Source organism: Macaca nemestrina, chromosome 18 (assembly GCF_043159975.1).
Source record: "Macaca nemestrina isolate mMacNem1 chromosome 18, mMacNem.hap1, whole genome shotgun sequence".
Classification (NCBI taxonomy): Eukaryota; Metazoa; Chordata; class Mammalia; order Primates; family Cercopithecidae; genus Macaca; species Macaca nemestrina.
This window is the reverse complement of record NC_092142.1, coordinates 47,230,248-47,255,654: the sequence shown is the minus strand read 5'-3', so window position 1 is coordinate 47,255,654 and position 25,407 is coordinate 47,230,248. Positions and strand designations below refer to the sequence as shown.

Below are 25,407 nucleotides of genomic sequence, written 5' to 3'. Positions count from 1 at the left end.
TTCTGTTTCATTACATGCTACGTACCTGCGTACATACATGAAAATAGATACATCAATATGCATATCTATTATACTTACCTTTTTTTTCTTTAAACCTAAATGAAATTGTAATTTGTATATTCTGTGGCTTTTTTTCTGCCCCCCCATTTGAGACAGTCTCGCTCTGTCGCCCAGGCTGGATTGCAGTGGCCAGATCTCAGCTCATGGCACCCTCCACCTCCTCCTGCGTTCAAGCAGTTCTTCTGCCTCAGCCTCTCTAGTATCTGGGATTACAGGTGCCTGCCACCATGCCTGGATAATTTTTGTGTTTTTAGTAGAAATGGAATTTCACCATGTTGGCCAGACTGGTCTCCCAACTCCTGACCTCAAGTGATCTTCCTGCCTCAGCCTCCCAAAGTTGTTGGGATTACAGGCGTGAGCCACTGCGCCCGGCCTTTCCCCCCAGTTTAAACAGTTGATTCTTACATGTTAATAGGTCTGATATATGAGTCCATTTTATTTAAAAAAGGCAGCACAGTATTCTATTTTATAGACTGTAATTTAACTGCTTTCTTAGGATAGGGCTGTTTTCAGTTTACTGTTACAAACAGGCATCCATACATACCCACTCCTTTGCCAACATGTGTGGATTAGAGGATAGACTTCTTATTTAGAGTCTCACTGTGTCACCCTAGCTGGAGTTCAGTGGCGCCATCTTGGCTCACTGCAACCTCCATGCCCGGGTTCAAGTGATTCTCATGCCTCAGTCATCACTTTGACCTCTTTTAGCTTATTATTTTTGCATTTATCTTTGTCTTTAAATAACACGCCTCTATTGTTTTTAGATTTCAGTTTTTGGCTTTCTTTGTTGATTTCCTTTTGTGACTTTAACTCTTCTTGCCCCCATCACATGTGCATACCCTTCTCATTCCTACATTCCTAATTTAGTTAGTAACACTGCAGTTTTTTATTTGCATTATCCTGACTGTCAAAGTTATTCACAGTTTGAGCCATGTAATAAACTGATTACTTCTTTCTCTGCATTCTTTAGTTTGTATTTTTTGTTGGTAATACCTTTTTTTTTTCCTTCCTATTTTGGCTTTGTTTTCTTTTGTGCTTACTGTTAATGCTACCTCACATTCCTTGCCGCTTGTCTAAATGTTCCATCAGGTTGTTTGGATGCCTTCAGTTGCCCTCTTCTAGCATAAAGGTGTCATTATCTTCAGTAGTTTCTTTACCTTTCTCCTAGATGCAGCCTTCTGTTTATTGTAACCCTGTTCTCTTTCTTGGTTGCTTCCCTTGTATTTGAAGAGCTTATCTTCCGGGAGCTTCCTAAGAACATATCCAGGGTAGGTAGTATTTTGAAACCTTGCGTCATCATTCTGCCCTCAACACTTTCAGGATAATTGGGTATAGAATTCTAGGATATAATTTTCTTTGAGAATTGTAAAAGCATTGTTCTGTTGCTTTCTGACCCTGGATGTTGCTGACCAAAAGTCCAAAGTTCTTGTTTTCTGATTTATTTATTCACCCAAAAAATATTTATTAGAGCCTGTACTATGTGCCAGGCACTGTATTAAGTTTTTGGGATACATAATTGAGCCAGACAAAAATCCTACCTTCCAGTTGAGGACAGGGGGCGCCTATAACAACAAATAAAAAATAGTAAGTTAATTATGTAGTCTGTTAGAAGATGATACATTCTTTGCGGGGAAAAGAATAGCAGGCGTGAGATGGGCAAAGATTTAGGAGTACACAGAGGGGCAGTGGACAGGGTGCTGCTTGCTATTTTAAATAGAGGGTCTGAGAGAGTGTCATTGAATGTAACAAGTAAAGATTTGAAAGTTAGGGAGTTAGCCACGTGGATATTCAGGAGAAAAGTATTTTAAGGCACAGACCCAAAGGAGCAGCCTAGCATTGCCATTGAACAAGGAAGTCAGTGCAGTGAGTAAAGGGGAAGAAAGTAGGAGATGAAGTCAGAGAGTAATGGGAACACAGCACCATATTGTATCCTTATACATATTGGCCCCTTATGGGCTATTTTTAGGATTTCAGCTTTTACTCTAACATGGGTGGCCAGTGGAGGGTATAGAGCAGAGATTTATGTCATCTGATATAAAATGGAACTGGATTAATTAATTGCTGTTCTTAGAACATATTAGGTGGTGAGGGTGAGAGGCATTGCTGGAGACTAAGACTGGTTGGGAGGATATTGCAGTAATCCAGATGAGAGATACTGGTGGCTTGGACTAGATGGTAGTGGTAGAGGTAGGGAGGAATGGTTGGATTCTGAATATATTTTGAAGGGAGGTACAATAAGATTTCCTGACTGTTTTAGATGTATGTTGTGAAAGAGAAGAATCAAGGCTGACTTGAAGGCTTTTGACCTGAGTAACTGGAAGGATGGAGTCTCTATCAGTTGAAATAAGGAAGACTCTGAGTGGAGAGAGAGACTTTGGGAGGTGATAAGGAGTTTCTCTTTGGCCATCCCCCTGAAGGGGCAATTGGATGTACAAATCTGGGGTTTCAGGCAAATCTGGAGGATTGATTGTGTTTATTTTTAAAATCTGGGCTGGAGATAAAAAATTTGAAATCCTTAGCATGTTGATGGAATTTACTAGGAGACTGAATGAGATCATTAAAGTACCAGTGTACATAAAAGAGGGTGTAAGGGTGGGAGACAAGGATGGAAACAGGGAGACTGGTTTGGAAGAGATTGCAGTAATCTATAGGCAGCTACAATTTCAATAACTTGGGGAGAAGAGCAGGAATAAAAGGAAGCTGAGGAGTGACTGGTGAGATAGGAAAACCAAGAGTATGTGAAGTCGGCGAACAGAGTGTTAGCAGGAGTCCAGTGATCGTCAACTCTGTCAGGTGTTGCTGACAGTTCAAAACTTGCAATTTAAATACAAACAAAACCACAGAACCATTGAAATTCAAATTACTCATTCAGTAAAATATTGGATACTGTTGGCTGAATTTTAGTCTTGAAACTGCACTTATGGGGTTGACTTACGATTGCAAAATTGACTGTTATCAGGAAGGTTCTTTTTGAGTTAAGCATACCTTAATTGCCCTGTATCATGTGGTCGTATGAAATCTTAATTTTTTCACTGACATATAAGTGCTTTAGTGGAAACCATGATGACATTTTGCGTCACACAAATGAATTATTTATGTGTTAGATCTACCTCAGTTTTTCTCTTTAGCTTGTGTAATTAGAGTATTATAGGACCAACTTAGAGCCCGTGTGGCCATAAATATGAATAGAGGCATTTAATTACATGGCTAGCAGGTGTATTCGGATGATTCAGAATGTGCTGATATGTTTTTTAGACTATTAAAAACACAAAAGTAAAATATTAAATTTTTAGAGAAATGTGAACTCCTTGTGAAACTCCTTAGTTTGAGGGAAATTAGTACAGGTTGTTAATTCTTGTGTTACATCCTTAGTTGAAGTAACTAAAATGGTTTGGCTAGAGTTTCAGGTGGTACTGCTTTTATCAACACAGATTGTAACTATTTCAACTGAATATAATTGAATTTTAATAATGCTCCATGATTTTTTAAAAGATGGCATTTCTTTCCTATAAATTCCATTACTTTTTTTCTATTTCACTAGTAAAGAGTCATCAGTCAAAATGTATCGGACTCGCTAATGTGACTTTTTACCCTGTTTCTTTAATTTCTTTAGTCTTCCTAGCAATATGCTCTTTTATGCTTAGTGTAGTATCACAAACTCTATAGATTACTGCTAATTTTGATCTGCTGTAAAAATTTTTTTCTTTGTGTGTGTGTGTGTGTGTACATGCTTACCTGCCAGATTTGTCAGATGGAATGTGAAGTTGAATGTGTTGTATAGTAGAGTGTAGAACTAGGTACCATGAATTTTATAAGTAAGGTTTTAAAAAGCACAGCTTAAACGCCAAGATGGAGTATAAGAGCAAGTGTGCACTGGAATATTTGAGAATTTTGTATCCTGAGAGAATATAAAACATAAGGTAGTAAATGGTTGTATTCAGATAACTAAGTAAGTAGTATTTGAATGCTTTTATCTAGACACTGAGACTTGGTTATATTGCAGATTAGTTCGTAATCAAGACTGACATAGTTTCAATAATTTTAATTTCAGGTGTGTTGCTAAGAAGTTTTAAGGTTATTTAAATTTTTTTAGTAATGTGTGGTATGAAATAAAAAGTTGAAAAAGCCTGTTTGACCCTCTGCCTGGTTCTGTTGCTCTTCTCTGCTCTTTCGTCTCCATGGTACTCACTTTGCTTTGATTTCATATCTAATAATTTAATGGCAGACTTAGAATATGTGATTCTATCACTTTGATGGAAAGTAAAGGTTTAATTTAAAGACTTTAGGAAGTTTATTTTCTTGACAACTTTTTGTAAATATGGACAAGATGTTTTGAATGGTAAATTAAATATTTCATACCAGGGTAAGTAAGGAGAACATACATACTGTCTTTTAGGGTTATTCAAAAGAAGATGAGATTAGAGACAGCAAAACATCTGGCTGTGCTCGTATTTATTTCAAGGCGCTGTATTGCCCAGGCTGGAGTGCAGTAGCTGTTCACAGACACAATCATGGTGCAGTACAGCCTTGAACTCTTGGGCTCACATGATCCTCCCTCTTCAGCCTCTTGAGTAGCTGAGACTACAGGCATGTGCCAGCTTGCTCTTACTCGTTTTTTGTTTTTTTGAGATGGAGTTTCACTCATGTTGCTCAGACTGGAGTGCAATGGTGCAATCTTGCTCACTGCAACCTCCCCTTCCCGGGTTCAAGCGATTCTTGTGCCTCAGCCTCCTGAGTAGCTGGGATTACAGGCACCTGCCACCACACCTGGCTGATTTTGGTATTTTTAGTAGAGACAAGTTTTCACCACGTTGGCCAGGCGGATCTCAAACTCCTGACCTCAAGTGATCCCGCCAGCCTTGACCTTCCAAAGTTGTTGGGATTACAGGTGGGAGCCACCACACCTGGCCTTGAAATCTATTTTCTTAAGTAAGGTGGGGATAAATGTCTAACTTTGGTCTTTGGAAAGGTTAAATGAGAACATATGTAAACCATTGAGGAGTATACCTGGCACTTAGTAGGTGCTTAATACGTGTTTGGGGCAGTTCTTCATTAATGAGAATAAAGGGAAGTTTCCACTTTGCCTCTGTGTTTAGACAACCAACAATCAAGGTCCAAAAGGAAAGATGTGAAAATTAAGCATGAAAACTTATAGAGGGAGTTAAGAAGTTACAAGAATAATGTAATCAGAATTTATGTGGCTCTTCCTACTTAAGGGAAAGGGAAGGGAGTGGCCATTCTTGCCATCAGTCTCTGTTCACTTGCTGGAGATTGAGGATACCTGTATATTTTGGAAAATGCTTTAGCATATCAGAAAGTTATCTGCAAAGGGTTGAGAATGAAAATGGCATTAGGCTTTTCACCTACATCACTGAATAGCAGAAGACAGTGGGCATAGTTTACTTAGTTCTTAGGGAAGAGGGGTTGTGACCAGGATTCAAAGCTGCGGAATTTATGCGAGAGCTTCAGACTTAGACTAAGATGGAGAGTTAATCACTTTCATAATCCTTTCAGAAACTTTCTTTGAAGTATTGTGATTACACCACAAAATTAAGGATTCAAGGGTAGTTAGGTTTGATTAATTGCTTTGACAAAGTTAGGAGTTTAGTACAATCTTTATTGTGCCTGGTGGGAAAGGGAAAGTTTTCCTATTGGCATGCTGAAGGGCTTGCATTGTTTTGGGGGGGGGATGTTACACTTTATTTTATTGTTTCCCAGACAGAGTCTCACTCTGTTGCACAGACATAGCTCATTGCAGCCTTTACGTCCCAGACTCAGATGAGCCTCCCACCTCAGCCTCCCAAGTAGCTGGCTCTACAGCGGATGCCACCACACCCAGCTAATTTTTTTGTATTTTTTTTTTGTAGAGATGAGGTCTCAGTATATTGCCTAGGCTGGTCTCAAATTCCTGGGCTCAAGTGATCCTCCCAAAGTGCTGGGATTACAGGTATGAGCCACCAAACCCCATGTATATGCTAATGTTTAGCTTGGTTGGAAGCCTCAAAATAAAATGATTTAGCAAGGGGTTGTATTTTGCTTTGAACGCATTTAAGTCGGGATTTGCCTTTCCTCTGTCTTCTGTTGACAGCAGTTTTCCTGGGTTTCCCTCATCTCCAATAATCAATCTGTCTAGACCTATTAGTAACTTCTTCTGTAGCTGAAAAGTTTTCAGAATTATCTTCAGGAAAAATGGAGGTTTTAGGAAAAACATACAGTTTTTAAGAAATCATTTTATTGCTTTGCTACAGTTCTGGAAACTATAGATTGTTTATTGTCCTCATTATCTTATAACAGTGTTTGAGTTTTTAACTTTTGGCATTTTTAACTCGTTGAATTTTTAAGAGACTTGCCTTAATATTGTCATTGTGTGAGAAGCAAATCTTAAAATAGAAGCAGTGTTTAATTAACGTAAATTTAACATAAAACATTTTCTACATAATACCTGCCACAATGTCAGATGAGTTTGGAAAGCACCCTTTTAACCAAAAGGCATTCTGGGAACAAGAAAAACCTTAGTGTTTTGAATGGAGGAGTTTTATTTAATTAAGATTTCTAATGGAAAGAGCAAATTTGTAATCTGATACATGTACTTTATATTTTATTGTTTCTAAGAATAATTTTTTTTTTTTTTTTTTTTTTGAGACGGAGTCTTGCTCTGTAGCCCAGGCTGGAGTGCAGTGGCCGGATCTCAGCTCACTGCAAGCTCCGCCTCCCGGGTTTAGGCCATTCTCCTGCCTCAGCCTCCGGAGTAGCTGGGACTACAGGCGCCCGCCACCTCGCCCGGCTAGTTTTTTGTATTTTTAGTAGAGACGGGGTTTCACGGTGTTAGCCAGGATGGTCTCGATCTTCTGACCTCGTGATCCGCCCGTCTCGGCCTCCCAAAGTGCTGGGATTACAGGCTTGAGCCACCGCGCCCGGCCTCTAAGAATAATTTTTTTGTCACTAGAGGTGGGGTAGTGATAATCGCATCCTATCCTTATTTATTTATTTTTTTTGAGACAGAGTCTTGCTCTGTCGCCCAGGCTGGAGTACAGTGGCACGATCTTGGCTCACTGCAGCCTCCACTTCCCAGGTTCAAGTGATTCTTCCGCCTCAGCCTCCCTTAGCTGGGATTACAGGTACACGCCACCATGCCCAGCTAATTTTTGTATTTACTTTGTAGAGACAAAGTATCACCGTGTTGGCCAGGATGGTCTTGAACTGCTGACCTCAGGTGATCCACCTGCCTCAGCCTCCTAAAGTGCTGGGATTACAGGCATGAGCCACCGTGCCCGGCTCTTTTTTGTTGTTGTTATTTTTACTAAATTAAGAATAAACATGTTTTATTTTTTGCTCATTTTGACTGTTTTCATAGTTGTTAATCAGACTTTATAAAGCAGTTTATTGTCCCCTTTGGAGAAAAGATAGCTAAAAATCACCAGTATCCTCATACAGATAACTGATTCATTGGTCTGATGTTGTAGTCCTCTTGATTTCTCACCCCATCCCTCCTATGTTCTATTTGTAACTTCATTTACAATATATTATGCTTTTTTTCCCATATCTGACTACATTTCTCCATTTTAAACTTTTATAAGTAATTTATAAAAGGAAACAAAGATTGCCACGTGGAATTGAGAATAAAAGTTTATCTTTCTACTGTTAAGTATGCATGGTAAATCAATGGCTGAATGCTCTGAAATTACTAAGACAACATTAAAGGCTGATTCTAAAATGTTTTTATTTAGATTGACATCTACTTAAACTATATACCAAACTGGGCTTGGGACGTAGGCTTTAGAAAGTATCGGTAATAGTGCATTCTTGTTAAGTTTGGGATTTTTGCCAGTTTTTGGATTCTGTGGGCTTGTCTTAAGGTACTTCTGTGAACTTTTCAGCGGTTTGTAAAACTAGTGTAAATAAATATTCTACCCAGTTGAGAATTAAGGTTTATTGTGCTAAAAATTAAATGGTGGTTGATTCTTGGCAGACATGTTTGATCACCTTTGCAAGCTTAAGGCATCTTTTGGAGTGTGTGTCTTGGAATCTACAAATTCTAAGTTTCTAATTGATGACTTGGCAATTAAATCCGGTCTCAGCTCTAAACTTAAATATTCTGGAATATGTACCACCCGTGATACACATAAATTACCCATCTCAATCTAGACAAAAGCCATTTGAGTCTGGAAACAGTCCAGTTTTACAGCTGAATAACTAGGGGAGCCTGGGTTTGAATCCAAGTGTAGATGACTCTAGAATGCTTCCACTTTTCTAACTTAATTAAGTAGAGGGGCCTGTCTATAGATGAGTGGTTTTCAGAGTGTGCTGTAAGGCTCTGTACAGATCTTTTGGAGTTTGATAAACAGTGAAATATCTTTTGCTTGAGAAATAATCAGTCATCTTTTTGTTGTATACATTTTGGTTCTCTCATAGTTCTGTGGAAGTTTCTCTAAAATATATGAAATTTTCTTCTCTAGGGAAATTTAAGACCTGTTGAATGAATAAATATTAGAAAATAAAAATACAGACCGGGCACAGTGGCTCAGTACTTTGGGAGGCCAAGCAGGCAGATTGCTTCAGTCCAGGAGTTCGAGACCAACCTGGGCAACATGGGGACTCCCTGTCTCTACAAAAAATACAAAGAAAATTAGCGAGAGTGGTGGTGCCAGCCTGTGGTCTTAGCTACTGGGGAGATTGAGGTGGGAGGATTGCTGGAGCCCAGAAGACCCAGGCTGCAGTGAGTGTAGATTGTGCCACTGCACTCAGACCTGGGCAACAGTGAGACCCCGTCTCAAGAAAAAAGAAAAAAAAAATAGTTCTGGCACGACTGTGTCTATTTTCAATTATATTTCTTTTCCTAATGTTGTTTTGTGTAGCCTGTATTGTAAAATGAGGTTGAGGTGATTGGACACACTGTTAATAGAGTGAGGAAGTGGGTAGAATTAAAATTTCTTGCTGAAAGTGGGTAATCTGCAGTTCCTTGCATTGGGTTCACTCCTCACTGCCAGCTCTTGCTGCATTTGGAGGCTGCCCTAAGCATGATGTAATGACAGGTTAAACCTCTGCACGCACTAGCTGATGCAATGCAAATCTGAGGCCCAGGACTTTATTGGGGCAAGGGTAATGCTTGTTTAAAAACAAAACAAGCTACTCTGTGTTTAATGAGGCCATTTAAGATGGCTTTCCCAGAGTGGGAAGAGTATAATCTCTTAGGAGGTTTAAGTAGGAGTTTAATGTGGCAGAAGTGTGCTTACAACTTTTCCTGCGAAGTCTTTTCACAGCGGGGAAGGAGAGTTTAAAATATAGTGCCCATAGGAGTAGAAATGAAGTGAGCTAGAATTGAGTAAATACGGTACTTGATGCCCGGTAAATAGCTGTTGAATGAATTAGGGAGAATGTTTTCACTCTAAAAATTTAGAGTTTGCACGATGAACCGGGAATGTAGCGCCGGTGTGGGCACGCATTTCCCATATACGCTGTAGCTCTTAGATCGAAACCGTGAGAAACTGCCGATATTCCACTGTTGTGACCTACCGAAAACAGCATGGTTCTACCTAATTTTAAACTGGTGGAAATGCTGAGGAAGGCTCGATGTTGCTGGGGTGGGATGGGGTCAACAGCGGGGTGGCGGGGCCCCGCCCTGGGCTGCGGGGCGGGGCTTGCGGGCACAGCCCCACCCCTGCGCGAGCAAGACGGGCACCGCCCTGCGCGCTGCGCGCCCTGAGCTGGCCCTGGCGCCCCGGGTTGGAGTGGGCGTTCCCAACGCAGGCCCAGCCCCGGCCGAGGCTCCAAATGGCTCTCCAGCAGGCAGGCTTCTGCAGTAGCCCCTGAGCTGGCTCAGGGAGCGCACTTCCTTCGCAGAGAGCGCGTCGCCCCCTGCATCCCCGGCCTCCACCGGAGCTGGGCAGTAGCCTACGGAGTGAATCTGGAGAAGACAAACTTGGGAGACAGACGAAAGCTTAGGGCACACTGGAGGACAGCGCAGCTGTGGCTCCCATTTTTGGAGATGCAGCCGAATTTGAGCTCACAGGGAGGTGTGGTTGCCTCCTGGGGATGGGAAGGCTTCCTTTCTCCACCTCTGTAACTCGTGCTTCTGAGAAGTAAATGGATATTTGGATCCTGATCTCAGACGCGAATTTGAGTCTTCTGTGCTTAGGAGCAGAAAGTGCCCCAGGAGGGGCCTGTTCCTTTACTTCTTGGGGGAAACGCAATGCGCGGCCTGACTTCTCATGACGGGAAAGGCTACTCCACCTTCTCTGTACTCCTGGAGGGGAGTCTTGTTCACATGTTTACCAGCGGCCAGGACAAGGAAGAGAAAAGGTATTGACATTAAGAGGATAGGTTGCTGAGGCTATGAAGCTTGAACGCTATTAGTCAGTGGAACCTGTCTGGCTTAGGGAATGGCTGCAGCAGAATCCAGCCGTTTCCGAGGTTCTCAGTCATGTTTCATTTGGGTTGCTGTGCTTTTTTATGTTTAAATCAAACTTCAGGTTACGTCATGACTTCTGCAGGGCTGTCCTTAGTTCCTACTGCAGGGCGGCTGTGTGGTTGGGATTCCTTTTCTGTTTCAAGATGGAGCTGGGTTCCACCCTTGGAGCTTTGAGAGGCTTTAGCAGTTGCTGTCCTGTAATACCTCCATTCACAAGAAATACCGTTCACATTTCAGTTCTTTTTCACACTTTGAATAGGAGTTAAAATGTGCTTTCTATAGTGTTTGGAAAATGGTAAAGATGTATTGTGAGCCTGAACTGTTGATGATAAATGTATAACTATTGCTAGGTCAAGAAATTGTGAACAACAGTGTTTTTCTTGGTCTCTAGCTATGTTGTGTTAAATATAAACTGAGTTTACTGCCCTTGGATGTGATTCCTTGGTTTGGTTTAGTAATCTGAAAGGCATTGGTTGACTAGACTGTTTTGTGCCCAAGGAACGAACCACTTTGTAATTGTTATGCTGCTTACTGAAGTAAACTGGACCATGCAGTAGGCATACAGCATACAGCCAGGGTGTTTTGGCAATACTGAGCCCACTGTTTTACAAGTGACATAAAATGGATGTCATATGTACAAAGAATCTACTCAGAGGGAAACTGGATTACAGGAGAGCTCCTTTATAGTCCTTTGTCAGGGGACAGAACACCTGGGTCACACTGGGCTTCAGATGAGAGTTGATTCATGTTCTGAGTCCGTATGATGAGACACATTATGATGGAATTCTGTCACTTTTGTTGCCTCTTGAACTTTAAAATATCCTTTTAGTGATGTGGAATTAATCTTTATTTTTCCTTCACCCTAAGCCCTCATTTAAGCTATCACTTGGGTAATCTAGAAACCAAGTTGCATTTACTTGGTCACATTGGTAACCAACATTGTTTCTTAAAGGTTCCCTGCAACAGAATAATGACTATAATTGAATTAAAACATTAATTTTGAAGCTTTAATTTTGTAATATGGCTTAGTGGCCGGGCGCAGTGGCTAATGCCTGTAATCCCAGCATTTTGGGACGCCGAGGCCGGGGAATCACGAGGTCAGGAGTTTGAGACCAGCCATGGTGAAACCCCGTCTCTACTAAAAATACAAAAATTAGTCGGGCATGGTGGTGGGCACTTGTAATCCCAGCTGCTTTTGAGGCTGAGGCAGGAGAATTGCTTGAACCTGGGAGGCAGAGGTTGCAGTGAGCAGGCGCCATTGTACTCCAGCCTGGGCAACAAGAGCAAAACTCCATCTCAAAAAAAAAAAAAAAAAAAAAGAATATGGCTTAGTAGAGTTACTAGGAGTGCACTCTTAGGACATCGACTGATCTTTTTTTCCACCCCCAAGACAAATAGTGGCCTGCAATATCCCAGCCCAGGTAGCTTCCTGGGAAAAGTTGCTTGTTTTATGTTTGACTCAGCTTGACTAGTTACATTGTCGATTATTTCTTCCAGATGACATTTACTTGTTAAATAACGTTGATTACTCTGCTGATGAATGTTTCAGCAGCGCTGGAGAACCCTAGGCTGCAAGGGGTTCTTCACCTGTTGACTTCATCCCCCACCCCCAGTATGGTATATTATCTCTGCCGTGCTATCATCTTTATTCTTTCCTTTTTCACTGTCTCTTCCTGACTCTCCTCCTTTGTTCATTATGTCTGATACATACTGTGGATTGAAAGTGGAACAGAAAGATGTACTTTCTCTACCAGACTAAAAAGTTTTGAGATGGCCCTCCATTTCTCCTATGTCTCCCTTCACCTTTGTTGTGTGTTTATTTTTATATTTTTGCTACCTTCACTAGCGAGTACATCCCCTCACTCTTGAGGTGGGCACTAATCAGTAAGAAATAAGATTAATACCTGGCTGATGATAATTTGGGGGTAAGACTTAATTAGGTAAAGATGGATAATGGGATGGCAGCAGACCTTTCCCCTTGTGACCCCTCCCCTCATTCCCAAAGTACACCTCTAGAGTAGATAATGGCTTACCATTAAGAAGAGTTAATGGAAGGTTCTCTGATTCTTTGGCATTGGAACTACACTTGTCCCGCGGTATCCTCGGAAGATTAGTTCTAGGACCCCCTTCCCCATACCAAAACCTGAGGATGCTCAAGTCCCTGATAGAAAATGGTGTCGTATATGTATGTGCATATTCTCCTGTATAATTTAAATTATCTCTGGATTACTTAATACAATGTAAATAATACATAAATAGTTGTTATAGACTGTATTTTAAAAATTTTGTATTATTTGTAAATTTTTCTGAATATTTTCAATCCATGGCTGTGGTGAAGTCCTCGGATGCAGACCGTGTGAATACAGAGTGCCGATTTTATCCAGGACTTCACCTGTAACTCCCTATACCTATCAATAGCTGACTCCAAATTAGAAAGAAATAAGAGCAAGGGAGTCTCAGGGAGAGAGTCCTAGCAAAACGGATTCGATTAAACTTCAGTTCCTTGTATAGTTTCTCTAGTTGTTTATGGTCCATCTTCTATTTTAGCATTTATTATTCCATGTAGTCTATCCAGAGACGATTAAGGGAGTTCCAAATGTTTTCCGGAATATTTTGAAAAGAGAGCTTATCCAGTGTACAGATCCTAATAAAGTGCACATTCAGTGTAATTTTATTTTTTAGTATGTTACTTTTTAAATTCTATTTATTTTTCTTTCTCTTTTGCTCAGTAAATTTTGCATGAAACTTTAAAAGTACTTCTGGCATGTAAACATTATTTGTAAAATAAGTCATGGTTATAATTATTTTTCTCCTGCCTCCTTATGTATTTATTTCAGAAATGAGCCGTCAGACTGCTACAGCATTACCTACCGGTACCTCGAAGTGTCCACCATCCCAGAGGGTGCCTGCCCTGACTGGCACAACTGCATCCAACAATGACTTGGCGAGTCTTTTTGAGTGTCCAGTCTGCTTTGACTATGTGTTACCACCCATTCTTCAATGTCAGAGTGGCCATCTTGTTTGTAGCAACTGTCGCCCAAAGCTCACATGTTGTCCAACTTGCCGGGGCCCTTTGGGATCCATTCGCAACTTGGCTATGGAGAAAGTGGCTAATTCAGTACTTTTCCCCTGTAAATATGCCTCTTCTGGATGTGAAATAACTCTGCCACACACAGAAAAAGCAGACCACGAAGAGCTCTGTGAGTTTAGGCCTTATTCCTGTCCGTGCCCTGGTGCTTCCTGTAAATGGCAAGGCTCTTTGGATGCTGTAATGCCCCATCTGATGCATCAGCATAAGTCCATTACAACCCTACAGGGAGAGGATATAGTTTTCCTTGCTACAGACATTAATCTTCCTGGTGCTGTTGACTGGGTGATGATGCAGTCCTGTTTTGGCTTTCACTTCATGTTAGTCTTGGAGAAACAGGAAAAATACGATGGTCACCAGCAGTTCTTTGCAATCGTACAGCTGATAGGAACACGCAAGCAAGCTGAAAATTTTGCTTACCGACTTGAGCTAAATGGTCACAGGCGACGATTGACTTGGGAAGCGACTCCTCGATCTATTCATGAAGGAATTGCAACAGCCATTATGAATAGCGACTGCCTAGTCTTTGACACCAGCATTGCACAGCTTTTTGCAGAAAATGGCAATTTAGGCATCAATGTAACTATTTCCATGTGTTGAAATGGCAATCAAACATTTTCTGGCCAGTGTTTAAAACTTCAGTTTCACAGAAAATAAGGCACCCATCTGCCTGCCAACCTAAAATTCTTTTGGTAGGTGGAAGCTAGACACATGAAGGTAAATGAAAGGAAAGGCTGTTAAATACAGGAAACAGTTGCATGTAGTAACACTAATATATTTAAAAATAAGTCAACAGTAAACCACTGAAAAAATATATGTATATACACCCAAGATGGGCATCTTTTGTATTAAGAAAGGAAGCATTGTAAAATAATTCTGAGTTTTGTGTTTGTTGTAGATTGATTGTATTGTTGAAAAATAGTTTTTTTGTTTTGTTTTGTTTTTGCGTGGGAGTGTGTGCGTGCGTGGGTGTGTGCGTGTTTGGGTTTTTTTCCTTTAACTGACAAGCCATCTTGAGTGGTCATGGGCCACTGCTTTTCCCCTTTGTGAGTCAATACATAGTGCTGCTGTGTGCTTTTTTGTGTGTGTATTTGCTAATTTTTATTAATTTTAGTTTTTCATTAAATAAATTTGACTTTCCTTTCTGTAATTCAGGTTTTTCTTCACTTTTTTTGTACCATTTTAAAGTTAGTGTCTTTTGATATGCATACTTGTTATGGTAAAAGTTTATAACATGTGTTCAATATTTTCTTTTCCCCCATTAATCAGTTCATTAGAAATATTTTAAAATCAGCTACTTTGTGAAGCTATGAGTTCCAGAAAGTAAAGGTGACATCGGAAAAATGATCAAAAGCTATTTAAAGCATCTGTAAGATGGTCTCTCTCTTTCTCTCTTCTACGGATGAGTCACACCTTTGAGCTTAATCTTTGAAAGGTTAGAGAATAAATTGATTTTTATAAGTACTGCAAATCAGGCTTTTGTTTCCTTTTTCAAATATCTTGGATAAATCACATGTTTAAAATTTGTTCTTGTATTTATTGGTTTTGCAAAAGAAGGCATCGTCATGCACAGTATTTGTAATTAAAAGCAAATCATTTGTTTAAAAAGGCAGTTTGCAAAAAAATGTTTTTGGTCTTTTATAATTCTCATTAAAAGAATTTCTGGCAAATTAAAAAAATCTTACTGTGTCTGCTTTAGCTCTAAGTTTGATAAAATCCAAAGTTATTTTCCTGTTTCATTCCGTACTTTAATTATATAGCAGAAAGCTGTGTTGTCATTTTTAAGTGTGGTAGAGTTATACTCTAAATCACAGCAAATAACTGGATATATGGCTTCTGGATTACAGTCTTTCCCATGCTCTGCCCCTCTTGCCCACATTTTGATTCTTACAACTGTCAGGAGAATGACTAAAATGCTGACCACTTTTCACCTCTTTAAAAAAGCACAATGAAATAATAAATTTACTATTTCATAGCCTAGTGGTTAAGAGCCTTGGTTCTGCAGCCAGACTTCAGGCACCTAAGTGCCAGTCTCAGCTCTACCCCACTAACCAGCTGTGTGACCTTGGGCCCCAGTTTCCTAATGTGTAAAGTGGGGTTAAATTATGGTAGCTACTTAAAAAGTTTTAATGGGGTACAGGTATGTTACCTGAAACAGTGCTTTGTTCATATCAGCATCCAGTGAATGTTAGCTACCATTATGCCTTTAGTACCATGTAGTTAACTGTTGCTAATTACTTTGAGGCACATGGCAAGATTCTGAAATTGCCTTCTGAATAGTGAAAGATAATTTTGTGTGGTTTGTATTGGTACTGTAAGCCTAGAAAGTTAATGAAAATTTGGACTTCACCCTTATCCCACCACTGATTCTGGATAATTTTGGATAAGAGTTTATTTCTATTATCCATTTTCAGAAAAGATGATTGTGTAGTCTCATCCTTATGTCAATATTATCTTTTGAACTGGTTATAATGTGCTTGTGGAGCCTTTGTTCTTTTTCTTTTTGAGACGGAGTTTAACTCGTCGCCCAGGCTGGAGTGCAGTGGTGTGATCTTGGCTCACTGCAACCTCGGCCTCCCGGGTTTAAGTGGTTCTCCTTCCTCAGCCTCCAGAGTAGCTGGGACTATAGGTGCGTGCCACCATGCCCGGCCAATTTTTGTATTTTTAGTAGAGACGGTTTCACCATGTTGGCCAAGATGTTCTGGATATCCTGACCTTGTGATCTGCCTGCCTCCCAAGTGCTGGGATTATAGGCGTTAGCCACTGCGCCCGGCCTTGCGTAGCCATTTTTATGGTGAAAGAGAATAACAGTTCAACCACAGATTTATATTCAGGTCTGTTCATTAGCATATGTGCTTGGAAAAAGCGACTTTTATTCCATATTTAATGTTGTATGGTAAAAGGATTACTTAACAATATGTAAAAGGGCTCCCAGTATCTTTCAGAATAAAAGTGGCTGGGCACTGTGGCTCATACCTGTAATCCCAGCACTTTGGGAGGCCACGGTGGGCAGATCACTCAAGGTCAGGAGTTCGAGACCAGCCTGGCCAACATGGTGAAACCCTGTCTCTACTAAAAGTACGAAAAAGCCAGGCATGATGGCACACCCTATTAGGGAGGCCGAGGCAGAACCCCTTGAATCCAGGAAGCGGAGGCTGCAGTGAGCCAAGATCGTATCACTACACTCCAACCTGGGTGACGGACTGAGACTCTTGGCTCAAAAAACAAAACATTGGGTATATTCGTGGAGGTATATCATTTTGTAGTTTTAGTATTTTAAAGTATGTTGATTATAAAGTATGTGTCCATCATGTAGACTTCGGAAATTATAAAACTGCATATACAATTGAGATCTATAGTCTTGCTATTCACTCAGAGGTGGTTTTTCCAGTTTTTTATGTGTATGTGCATGTGCTCATCCTCTGTCACCCAGGCTGGAGTATAATGGTGCAGTCAGCTCACTGCAGCCTCAAACTCCTGGGCTCAAGTGATCTTCCCACCTCAGCCTCTTGAGAGCTGAGAGTACAGGTGTATAGCATCACGCTTGGCTAATTAAATTTTTTTGTAGAGATGGGGTCTGGCTATGTTGCCCAGGCTGGTCTCAAACCCCTTGGGCTCAAGTGATTCTCCTGCCTTGGCCTCTTAGAGTGCTGGAATTACAGGCATGAGCCCCTGACTCCAGCCACATGTTTATTTTCAAAGGTACTGGGAGCCCTTTTATGTATTACTGTGTAGCCCTTTCATCACACAACATGCTCATCTGAGTGTTTCACCACTTTAATAATCTTGGAAGAACAATTTTTGTTTATGAGGATTCACTGTACTTTTAGGTTCTTGTTGGATATTTACTTGGTAATTTATTGGTTATTTATAAATAAACCATGAACATATCTGTATGTTTTCTGTGTATAGTCTTGGGATTATTTTTTACATACTTCATCATTGCTTTCTGGAGAGGTTCCAGAGGACACCAGTAGCAGTGTGAAGTTTTCCATTTTCATTTTCACCTCATGGTTTGCTAATTTAAGCAAATTAAGGTAGTACATTTTGTGTTTGACAGTTAATAAGCTTGACATTTTAGTATTAACAATTTGCATTTAGGTCTTCATATTCTTAGTCTATAGAGGTAAAATCTATAGCCATATTTCGTGGTCCATTACACATTTGATTTATGAGGCATAACTCTTGTCCTGAAGTTGCTTGTTATAATGAAGACTTCTTCCATTTCTTTTGATGTCTTCTCTCAGGCTGTATATGGGGTAGGTATGGGAGATACTCATTAACTTTGTTCTGTTGCTTTTACACCCTTAAACTTGAAATTGTCCTATTTAATCATGGGCCAGTTTGGTATGTTCATTGTTGGGGAACAGTTTTTCCTTTGTGAGCAATTTTTTATTATAATATGTATGATTTTAAGACCCACATTTCTGCAAACTTCAAACTTACATAAGTGGCTGTAGATAGCTTAGCTCACGAAAATAATAGTGTGCCGCCTCCAACCCCCAAAAGCTCTTCATATTCAGGAACATCTGCAGTGATTCTACTAATGGTAGAATTCTATTTCACACTCCTGATTGGAAGAATTGGTAAGGAATCCAAATTAAGAAAACAGTGGATCAAATTCAGCATACCTGGGGGGTCAGTCTGTGACTGCTGCATTAGAATGGACATAAAAGTAATGTCGGAATTCGACAGGGTGAATAGTGCGTATGAACTACCATGCAGGACTGTGGTCATTTGTATAGATTAAACATGAAAGGTACAGATAGATTGTTACAGAGACTCGGATTTTGAAGCTTGGTCATTCCCCTCCCCACTCATCCAGTGTGCATGTTCAAAACACAAAGGATTATTTGGTATTTTACTGCTTATGATCCTAACCTGAATTTACCAAAAGAAATGTACATTTATCTAAAAATGGCACCATCCAAACAAAATTCCTTATCAAGCATCTACTAAGATTTGGTGGCAAACAGTATAGGCTGTAGATTCTAACTGCCTGGGTTGACTTCTGACCCTATATCTACCGGTTTTTATTTAAATACCATCTCTGCCTGGTCCCTCCTCCATAAACAGGTATGGTGTCCACTGCGTAAGGGAATGAGGAAGGCTAGATGTGCTATAAAGTGCTTATTATGCCTGGCACGATACCCCAATGTCTTGCTGAACCAAATATTTTCGCTATCCTTACATAGCTCTAGAAATTTGACAAAGAAAATATACTTTATTATCACAGAAGTACTTTTCTTAGGTCTTTCTAAATTCTGAAAAGCATAACAGGTTTAGATATAATGGAGTGAAAGGACACCTGGTTTTGGGGTCACATTTTGACAGGCTTGCACTGTCATGTCAGGATCAGAATTTAGCCTCAAGAGTTTGTACTGCCTAGAAATGTGCTGACAATGTTACAGTTGAACTTAATACAAAAGATTTTATTAGATCCCAAAATGTTAAACACATTGAGTAACTATTCTTTAGTTCATTAAGTACAAACTATAGTATGTTCCAAAGAAATGAATTTTTATGGCAAATAAAGCTTTTCCTAAAATTGTTTTAGAAGTCCTTTTGTTGGTAACATTTAAAACATCTCAATGACCGCTCACCAGATTTGCCTGCTGTCTATTCAGACTCTCTTGATATTTCCTTCCTCTTTCAGCGTTTTTTTTTTTTTTTTTTTTTTAAGTGCAATTTTCATTGTGGGATCCACCAAATGTTAGTAAAACAAAAAATGAGCATTAATGTTGCACTATAAATCATCAAATTGGATAATGACTAACTAGTCTGTTTTAACCTGCTGGATACAATTTTCATGGGGATAGGAACTGAAGTACTTCAAATAATGTGAGCTTAAACATGTTACTACTTTGAAACAACCAAAACTACTTGATGTTTAACATCTAAAATCCTGGTTAAAATAAATTCTAGATTTGGAAAGGGAATTGGCAAAACTAACATTCTTTGTAGCAAAATGTCCCTTAGTAATAGTCAAGTTGACCTCATTTCAGTAGTTCATAAAGGAAAATCCAAAGCCCTCAGCAGTGAATTACCTGACCACATAGTTGATTGTGGTCACTGTAAATCCAGACAAATCACCTAGTACTGGAAGCTCACGGTGGTAGACTTCACTATCACATTACTTTACGGTCACGGATTTCTCAACTGACGTGAACTATTTTAGGAACAATCACAAAGATGACATTCTTCACTGTATTTGCATTTGTAACCACCAAGCAAGTAGGGATCTAGCCCTGACGCAAGGTTTGAGGTAAGGTTCAGAGGGACCACTAAAGGGGCAGAGCCGAGTAAAAACGTGGATGCCTCCAGTGGACAGTGTAGAATTTCTTGATAAAGCACCTAAAGCTTTAGTTTTAATACTTGAAAAGTTTTAAAAACCCATGCATAAAATGTGGAATACTGGTAAAATATACATATCCCTAGGTCTAGTGAACTAAAATTCCTAGAGTTAGTAATTTTCAAGAAAAAATCCAGCATAATTATTGTGATACAGGGGTCTTTGGGTAACATCTTAAAAATGAATGCTAGAAAAAGATGCTCAACATCACTAGTCATTAGGGACATAGAATCAAAATACGTCACAGCCATTTGGAGGGCTATTATAAAAAACCCAGAAAATTAGTGTTGGCAAGGATGTGGAGAAACTGGAACATTTGTGCATTGCTGGCGGGAATGTCAAATGGTGCAGCTGCAGTGGAAAAGTTTGGCAGTTCTCAAAAAGTTAAACAATTATCCTGTTGTCTTAGTCATCTGTGTTAACCATAACAGAATACCTGAGACTGGGTAATTTAAAAGAACAAATTTATTTCTCATAGTTCTGAAGACTGAGAAGTCCACAATCAACGTGCTGGCAGACTGGTATCTGTTGAGGACCCAGTCTCAGCTTCTAGGATGGGGCCTGTTGCTGTGTCATCGTATGGTGGAAGGGAATCGAAGGGCAAAAAGGAGGTAATTGGTTCTCTTGAGCCCCTTTATAAAGGCACTAAATCCATTAATGAGGGTGGAGCTCTCATGACATAATCACTCCCTAAAGCCTCACCTCTTAGTAACACATTGGTGGTTGCTTCAACATATGAATTTGGTGGAGAGACATTCAGACCTTAGCATATGTGATCTAGCAATTCCGCTCCTGTATATGTATCCCTAAAGGACCAAAGGGACTTCGAGAGAGATGTGTACACCCATGTTCACAGCATTATTCATAACAGCCAAGAGGAGGAAACAATCAGCAGATGAGTGGTAAACCAAATGCGGTCTATGGATATAATGGCGTATTATTTGGCCATAAAAAGTTTTGGTATTTGCTACCACATGGCTTTTTTCCAGGGAAAGTATTATTTTTTGACAAAACACCTTGATAGGTCATGGTTCTACAAGGCAGAGATGTGAAACAGAAAGCTAACTTGCAAATAATAAAAAGATGGGAGTTCCTTTGAGCTAAAGTGGCAGAGGAGGAAGAGGTTCATCCCTACCCATCTGCCCCCTCATTATGCTGAAGAAAAACAGTAGCCTGACCCTCCAGATCTTTCTTTTCTGGAGGACACTGGGCGAAAATTAGTTGCCCCAGTGACTATTCAAGCAGCTGATGGCTTGCTAAGTAAGAATGCCAGTCACAAAAGGGCAACTCTTGTTTAATCCCATTCATATGAAGGCAAATTCAGAGAGAAAGTGAAGTAGTGGTTACCAGGGTCTGGGGTGAGGGTGGAATTTGGAACTCTTTTTAGGTACAGAGTTTCAGTTTGTGGTGATAAAAAATGCACGTAAGCCGGGTGCGGTGGCTCGCACCTGTAATCCCAGCACTTTAGGAGGCCGAGGTGGGCAGATCACTTGAGGTCGGGAGTTTGAGACCAGCCTGGCCAACATGGTGAAACCCTGTCTCTACTAAAAAATACGAAAATTAGCCGGGCATGGTGGCACACACCTGTAGTCCCAGCTACTTGGAAGGCTAAGGCACGAGAATCGCTTGAACTGGAGAGGCAGAGGTTGTAGCGAGCCGAAATCATGCCACTGCACTCCAGCCTGGGTGACAGAATGAGACTCCGTCTCAAAAAAAAAAAAAAAATCATGTAGACAGTGGACACACCCAGTAACTGATACCCCTGAATTATATGCTTAAAAATGGTTAAAATAGTAGATTTTATATTTTGGCTATCCCCCCCCCCCCCCCAAATAAAACAGGTGAAAAAGGAAGAGCTTAGACGTCAAACAACTAACCTCCCACCCCGGAAGAAAAAAAAAAAAAAAAAAGCTAGCATGTTCCATGTCATATACAGCAAGGGGAAAATGCATTATTCTCTCAATGGGCGCCTTTCGAAAGACAAGCTTAAAGCAAGTGCCCTCCTGCTGCTACAGACAAGTGCAAGGCTGCCTGTGTCAGGACTAAAGGAAGAATACTGAGAACCCCAAGTGATACTAAAAACGTCCTTTGTTGTCCCTGCTGGGTGGAACAGGGCAGAGCGATGTGAATGTGGATTAGCTCCCTCTGGTTGCTGAAAGTGAATTCACAGTTTGTTCTAGTTCCCTTTTAGATGACATTGGAAATGATAAAATTACAGTAGTTGATAAGAGTCAATGGCATATTTTCAAACGTCCTGATGTTCTTTCTCTTCAACTGCCGTAACTAGTCCTAGGTCTGGACTTTTCCTCTCAGAATGCATTCAGATAAACTTTATCAGCAGGTCTGCTATTTTATCACAGTATTTTGGCCAAATCTTTTTTTTTTTTTTTTTTTTGAGACAGGGTCTCGTTCTGTCGCCCAGGCTGCTGGAGTACAGCGGCGTGATCTTGGCTCACTGCAGCCTTGACCTCCCTGATCCTCCCACCTCAGCCTCAAGTAGCTAGACTACAGGCGGGTGCCACCATGCCCAGCTAATTTTTGTATTTTTTGTAGAAATGGGGTTTTGCCATGTTGCCCAGGCTGGTCCGGAACTCCTGAGCTTAAGTGATCCACTCACCTCGATTTCCCAAAGTGCTGGGGTTACAGGCGTGGGCCACCATGCCCAGCCCAGACTTCCTTCTCATCCAGGAAATTCCAAAATGTCTTTACATATATATTCTTATATTGTGTAATATAAGATGCTGAAGTCCATTACTGGCTAGAATAACTAGAAATTGCTTAATATTATTTCACATTGCATTTGAACTTAATCTTCACAGTAACAATTAGGTAGCATTACTTGGAATTCATAGTTGAGGAAAACCAAGATACAAAAAGTTCACACAGCCAGTAAGCAGGTGATACTGACTTCATAGTCATACACAGCCTGGATTGAGTCCCAGCAGGAGCACATGGGCATGGACATCTATCAGATTTGGAAACTGGTGTAGCCAAGCAAGAAATAGGAGACGGTATCAGGAGTTACGATTCCATGCTTAGGACCATCCCAGATGGATGGCTGCCTCCCTCCGGGAGCTGCACTCTTCTGAGGTTGCAGGCATCCAGGGCCAGGGTGCTTCTGTGAGGTGTGCCAGCATGTGCCACTCTGCTGGATACAAGCTATCATGTTCTGAGGGCTGCTTCCCTCAGCATAAGAAGGGGCTTCTGTTGGGATGTGTAGGCTTCTTCGTAGGGTCCACTTGAGTTTTTTCTTTTTTAGAGACAGAGTCTCGCTCCGTCAGCCAGGCTGAAGTGCAGTGGCATGATCCCAGCTCAATGCAATCTCCACCTCCTGGGTTCAGGCAATTCTTGTGCCTCAGCTTCCCGAGTAGCTGGGATTACAGGCACATGCCACCACGCCTGTATAATTTATTTTTTGTAGAGACAGAGTTTTCGCCGTTGGCCAGGATGGTCTTGAACTCTTGGGCTCAGTGATCTGCCTGCCTCGACCTCCCACAGTGCTGGAATTACAGGTGTTAGCCATCACACCCAGTCCACTTGAATATATGTGTTAGTCAAGAATAGTTGGCTATACTTTCATCTTTTCCCAGTTCTAAGTGATTGGTTTCAGGATCCAATAAACTCTACAGGTAAATCCATTAAGTAATGGTCTATACCAGTGGTTCCTTGACTGTGCAGAATTACCTGGAAGGCTTCTTAAAACAGATTTCTGCCCCTACCTCCCAGGATTTGATTCAGGCAGCCTGCTGTGGAGCCTGAGAATGTACATTTCTAACAAGTTATCAGGTACTACAGATGCTTCTGTTCTGGAGACTGTGCTGAGAACCACTATGGTGTATCTTTCCAGGGACAGTAAGGAGCCCACTAAAAACAAGACAAGAATTCGATTTTGATCAGTTTACTAAATGAACATCTTACGTTTCTATACTAAACACTAGCCACTACTTGGTTCATTACTGCTGTGATTATGTTTACGAAACAGGGACATCTTGCATACCCCTAATGGTGTGAATAAAATCAACCGTGTCAGTACCTTTGAGCACTTCATAACTTAAAATTCTAAAAAGTTGAGATTTGGGCCTACAGTTTGCTATTTAACAGACCAGGTCTGGTCTTGACAGTAAAGCCACCATCAAAAGCTGCATTAAGAACCTCATCCAGGCAGCTTGCTGTGACAAAACTTAAATCCTGTCGTACATTGCCTGGGATTCCCTCAAGGTCTTTTTCATTTCTCCTAGGAATAATGACTTGCTTCAGTCCCGCTCTGTGTGCCGCCAGCACTTTGTCTTTAATTCCACCCACCTGTAAGGAGAGAAAAACGTTTTTAGGGTTAATGATCACCCTCAAGCTGAAAGAAATCCTGACCCAGCTTGCTTTCACTGAATTTACTACTATTTTAAAACATCCAAATCATCTTCCATTTTGTTACCGTATGAGCTAGGAAAGCCAGGAAAAAGGTTGGCAAGTAGTAACCTTTTTAAAATGTTTCAATTGGTGTTGTATTAAAGACTCTGATCGGGGGGCGGATTTTAAATTGTTCATAGGTATGAGTTCCCCTTCGGTCAATGATTCTTTTTATAAATACTGTCAAAGTAAACATTGGCATTCCAGGTGTAATCACAACCATCTTGTCTTTAGGTTGATCTGAAAAAGCAGCACGTGATTCTGACCATGCATGAGCGCCGCTCCTGCAGAGCTTAGCTGTGTGCTGGAGTTACTTCCCTCTCTACAGGTTTAAAGCCAGGACTTCCGTGCTGGTAAAACATATCCCCAAACTAGGCTCCTATGGTGGCTTTCAAACATGTCTACAATGGTCCCCCGGCTTGAATGTGGGCCAGGCTTTGTGACTTGGTAAGAAACAGAGTGTGGTGGGAGTGATGCTGTATGAGCTCCACAGCTGAGTCACACAAAATGAGAGCTGCTGCCTGGATCTCTCTTGATCACCTGCCCTGGAGGTGGCCAGTCATCATGTCTGAGGTCACTCAAGCAGCCTATGGGCAGGCCCATCAGGTGAGGAACTGGGGCCTCCTGCCACCAAACAAGACCAATTTGCCAGTTACATGAGTCAACCACCGTGGAAGCAACTTCTCCAGCCTGTCAGCCCTCACGTGACTGTGGCCTGGCTGGAACCTAAACTGTAAGCCCAGAGACCCTGGGCCACAGGAACCCAGCTCAGCCTCTCCTTAATTCCTAGCCCACAGAAACATGGAGAGTATGAAGTATTCTTGCTTTGGGGTAATGTGTTGCGCAGCAATTGCTCACAAATACTGCTCTCAGTCACAGCACCCAGCATATGCACGCCCTGGAGACAGCCCTCTGGGAGCCCTCTGAGCATCTGTTCCAATTAAGACTGGTTGCTCCAGGCCTTCCTGCCCCACTGGCATCTTCTTTCAAGGTTTTCTTCATGCTGCTGAAGTACTCCTTCAAAATACCCTCTTCAAAAGACTGTAAGATGAACTGATGCCTTGCATATTTGAAAATATTTTACTTTCACACTTG

General features: G+C 40.9%; 2 protein-coding genes across 7 annotated transcripts in view; one reads left to right on the top strand and one right to left on the bottom strand.

Annotated features, from left to right (window-relative positions):
• The window catches only part of LOC105492229 (siah E3 ubiquitin protein ligase 1), a 30,469-nt gene extending 8,636 nt beyond the window's left edge, over window positions 1-21,833 (top strand). The window contains exons 1-2 of one of the 2 annotated variants that reach the window (XM_011759259.3): window positions 9,822-10,359; window positions 13,306-21,833. In XM_011759259.3, the coding sequence (XP_011757561.1) occupies window positions 10,269-10,359; window positions 13,306-14,156 (942 nt within the window). In that variant the 5' untranslated portion in view covers window positions 9,822-10,268 and the 3' untranslated portion in view covers window positions 14,157-21,833. Of the gene's footprint in view, window positions 1-9,821; window positions 10,360-13,305 lie in introns of those variants that run through there. The other variant, XM_011759260.3, reaches the window with a different exon arrangement.
• LOC105492228 (lon peptidase 2, peroxisomal) overlaps window positions 14,140-25,407 on the bottom strand; it is a 118,899-nt gene continuing 107,631 nt past the window's right edge. For 2 of the 5 annotated variants that reach the window (XM_011759256.2, XM_011759254.2), the window contains one exon: window positions 20,356-24,210. In XM_011759256.2, coding sequence (XP_011757558.1) covers window positions 23,989-24,210 — 222 coding nt within the window. In that variant the 3' untranslated portion in view covers window positions 20,356-23,988. Of the gene's footprint in view, window positions 14,260-19,159; window positions 19,206-20,355; window positions 24,211-25,407 lie in introns of those variants that run through there. The other 3 variants (XM_024796173.2, XM_011759255.2, XM_011759257.2) reach the window with 3 other exon arrangements.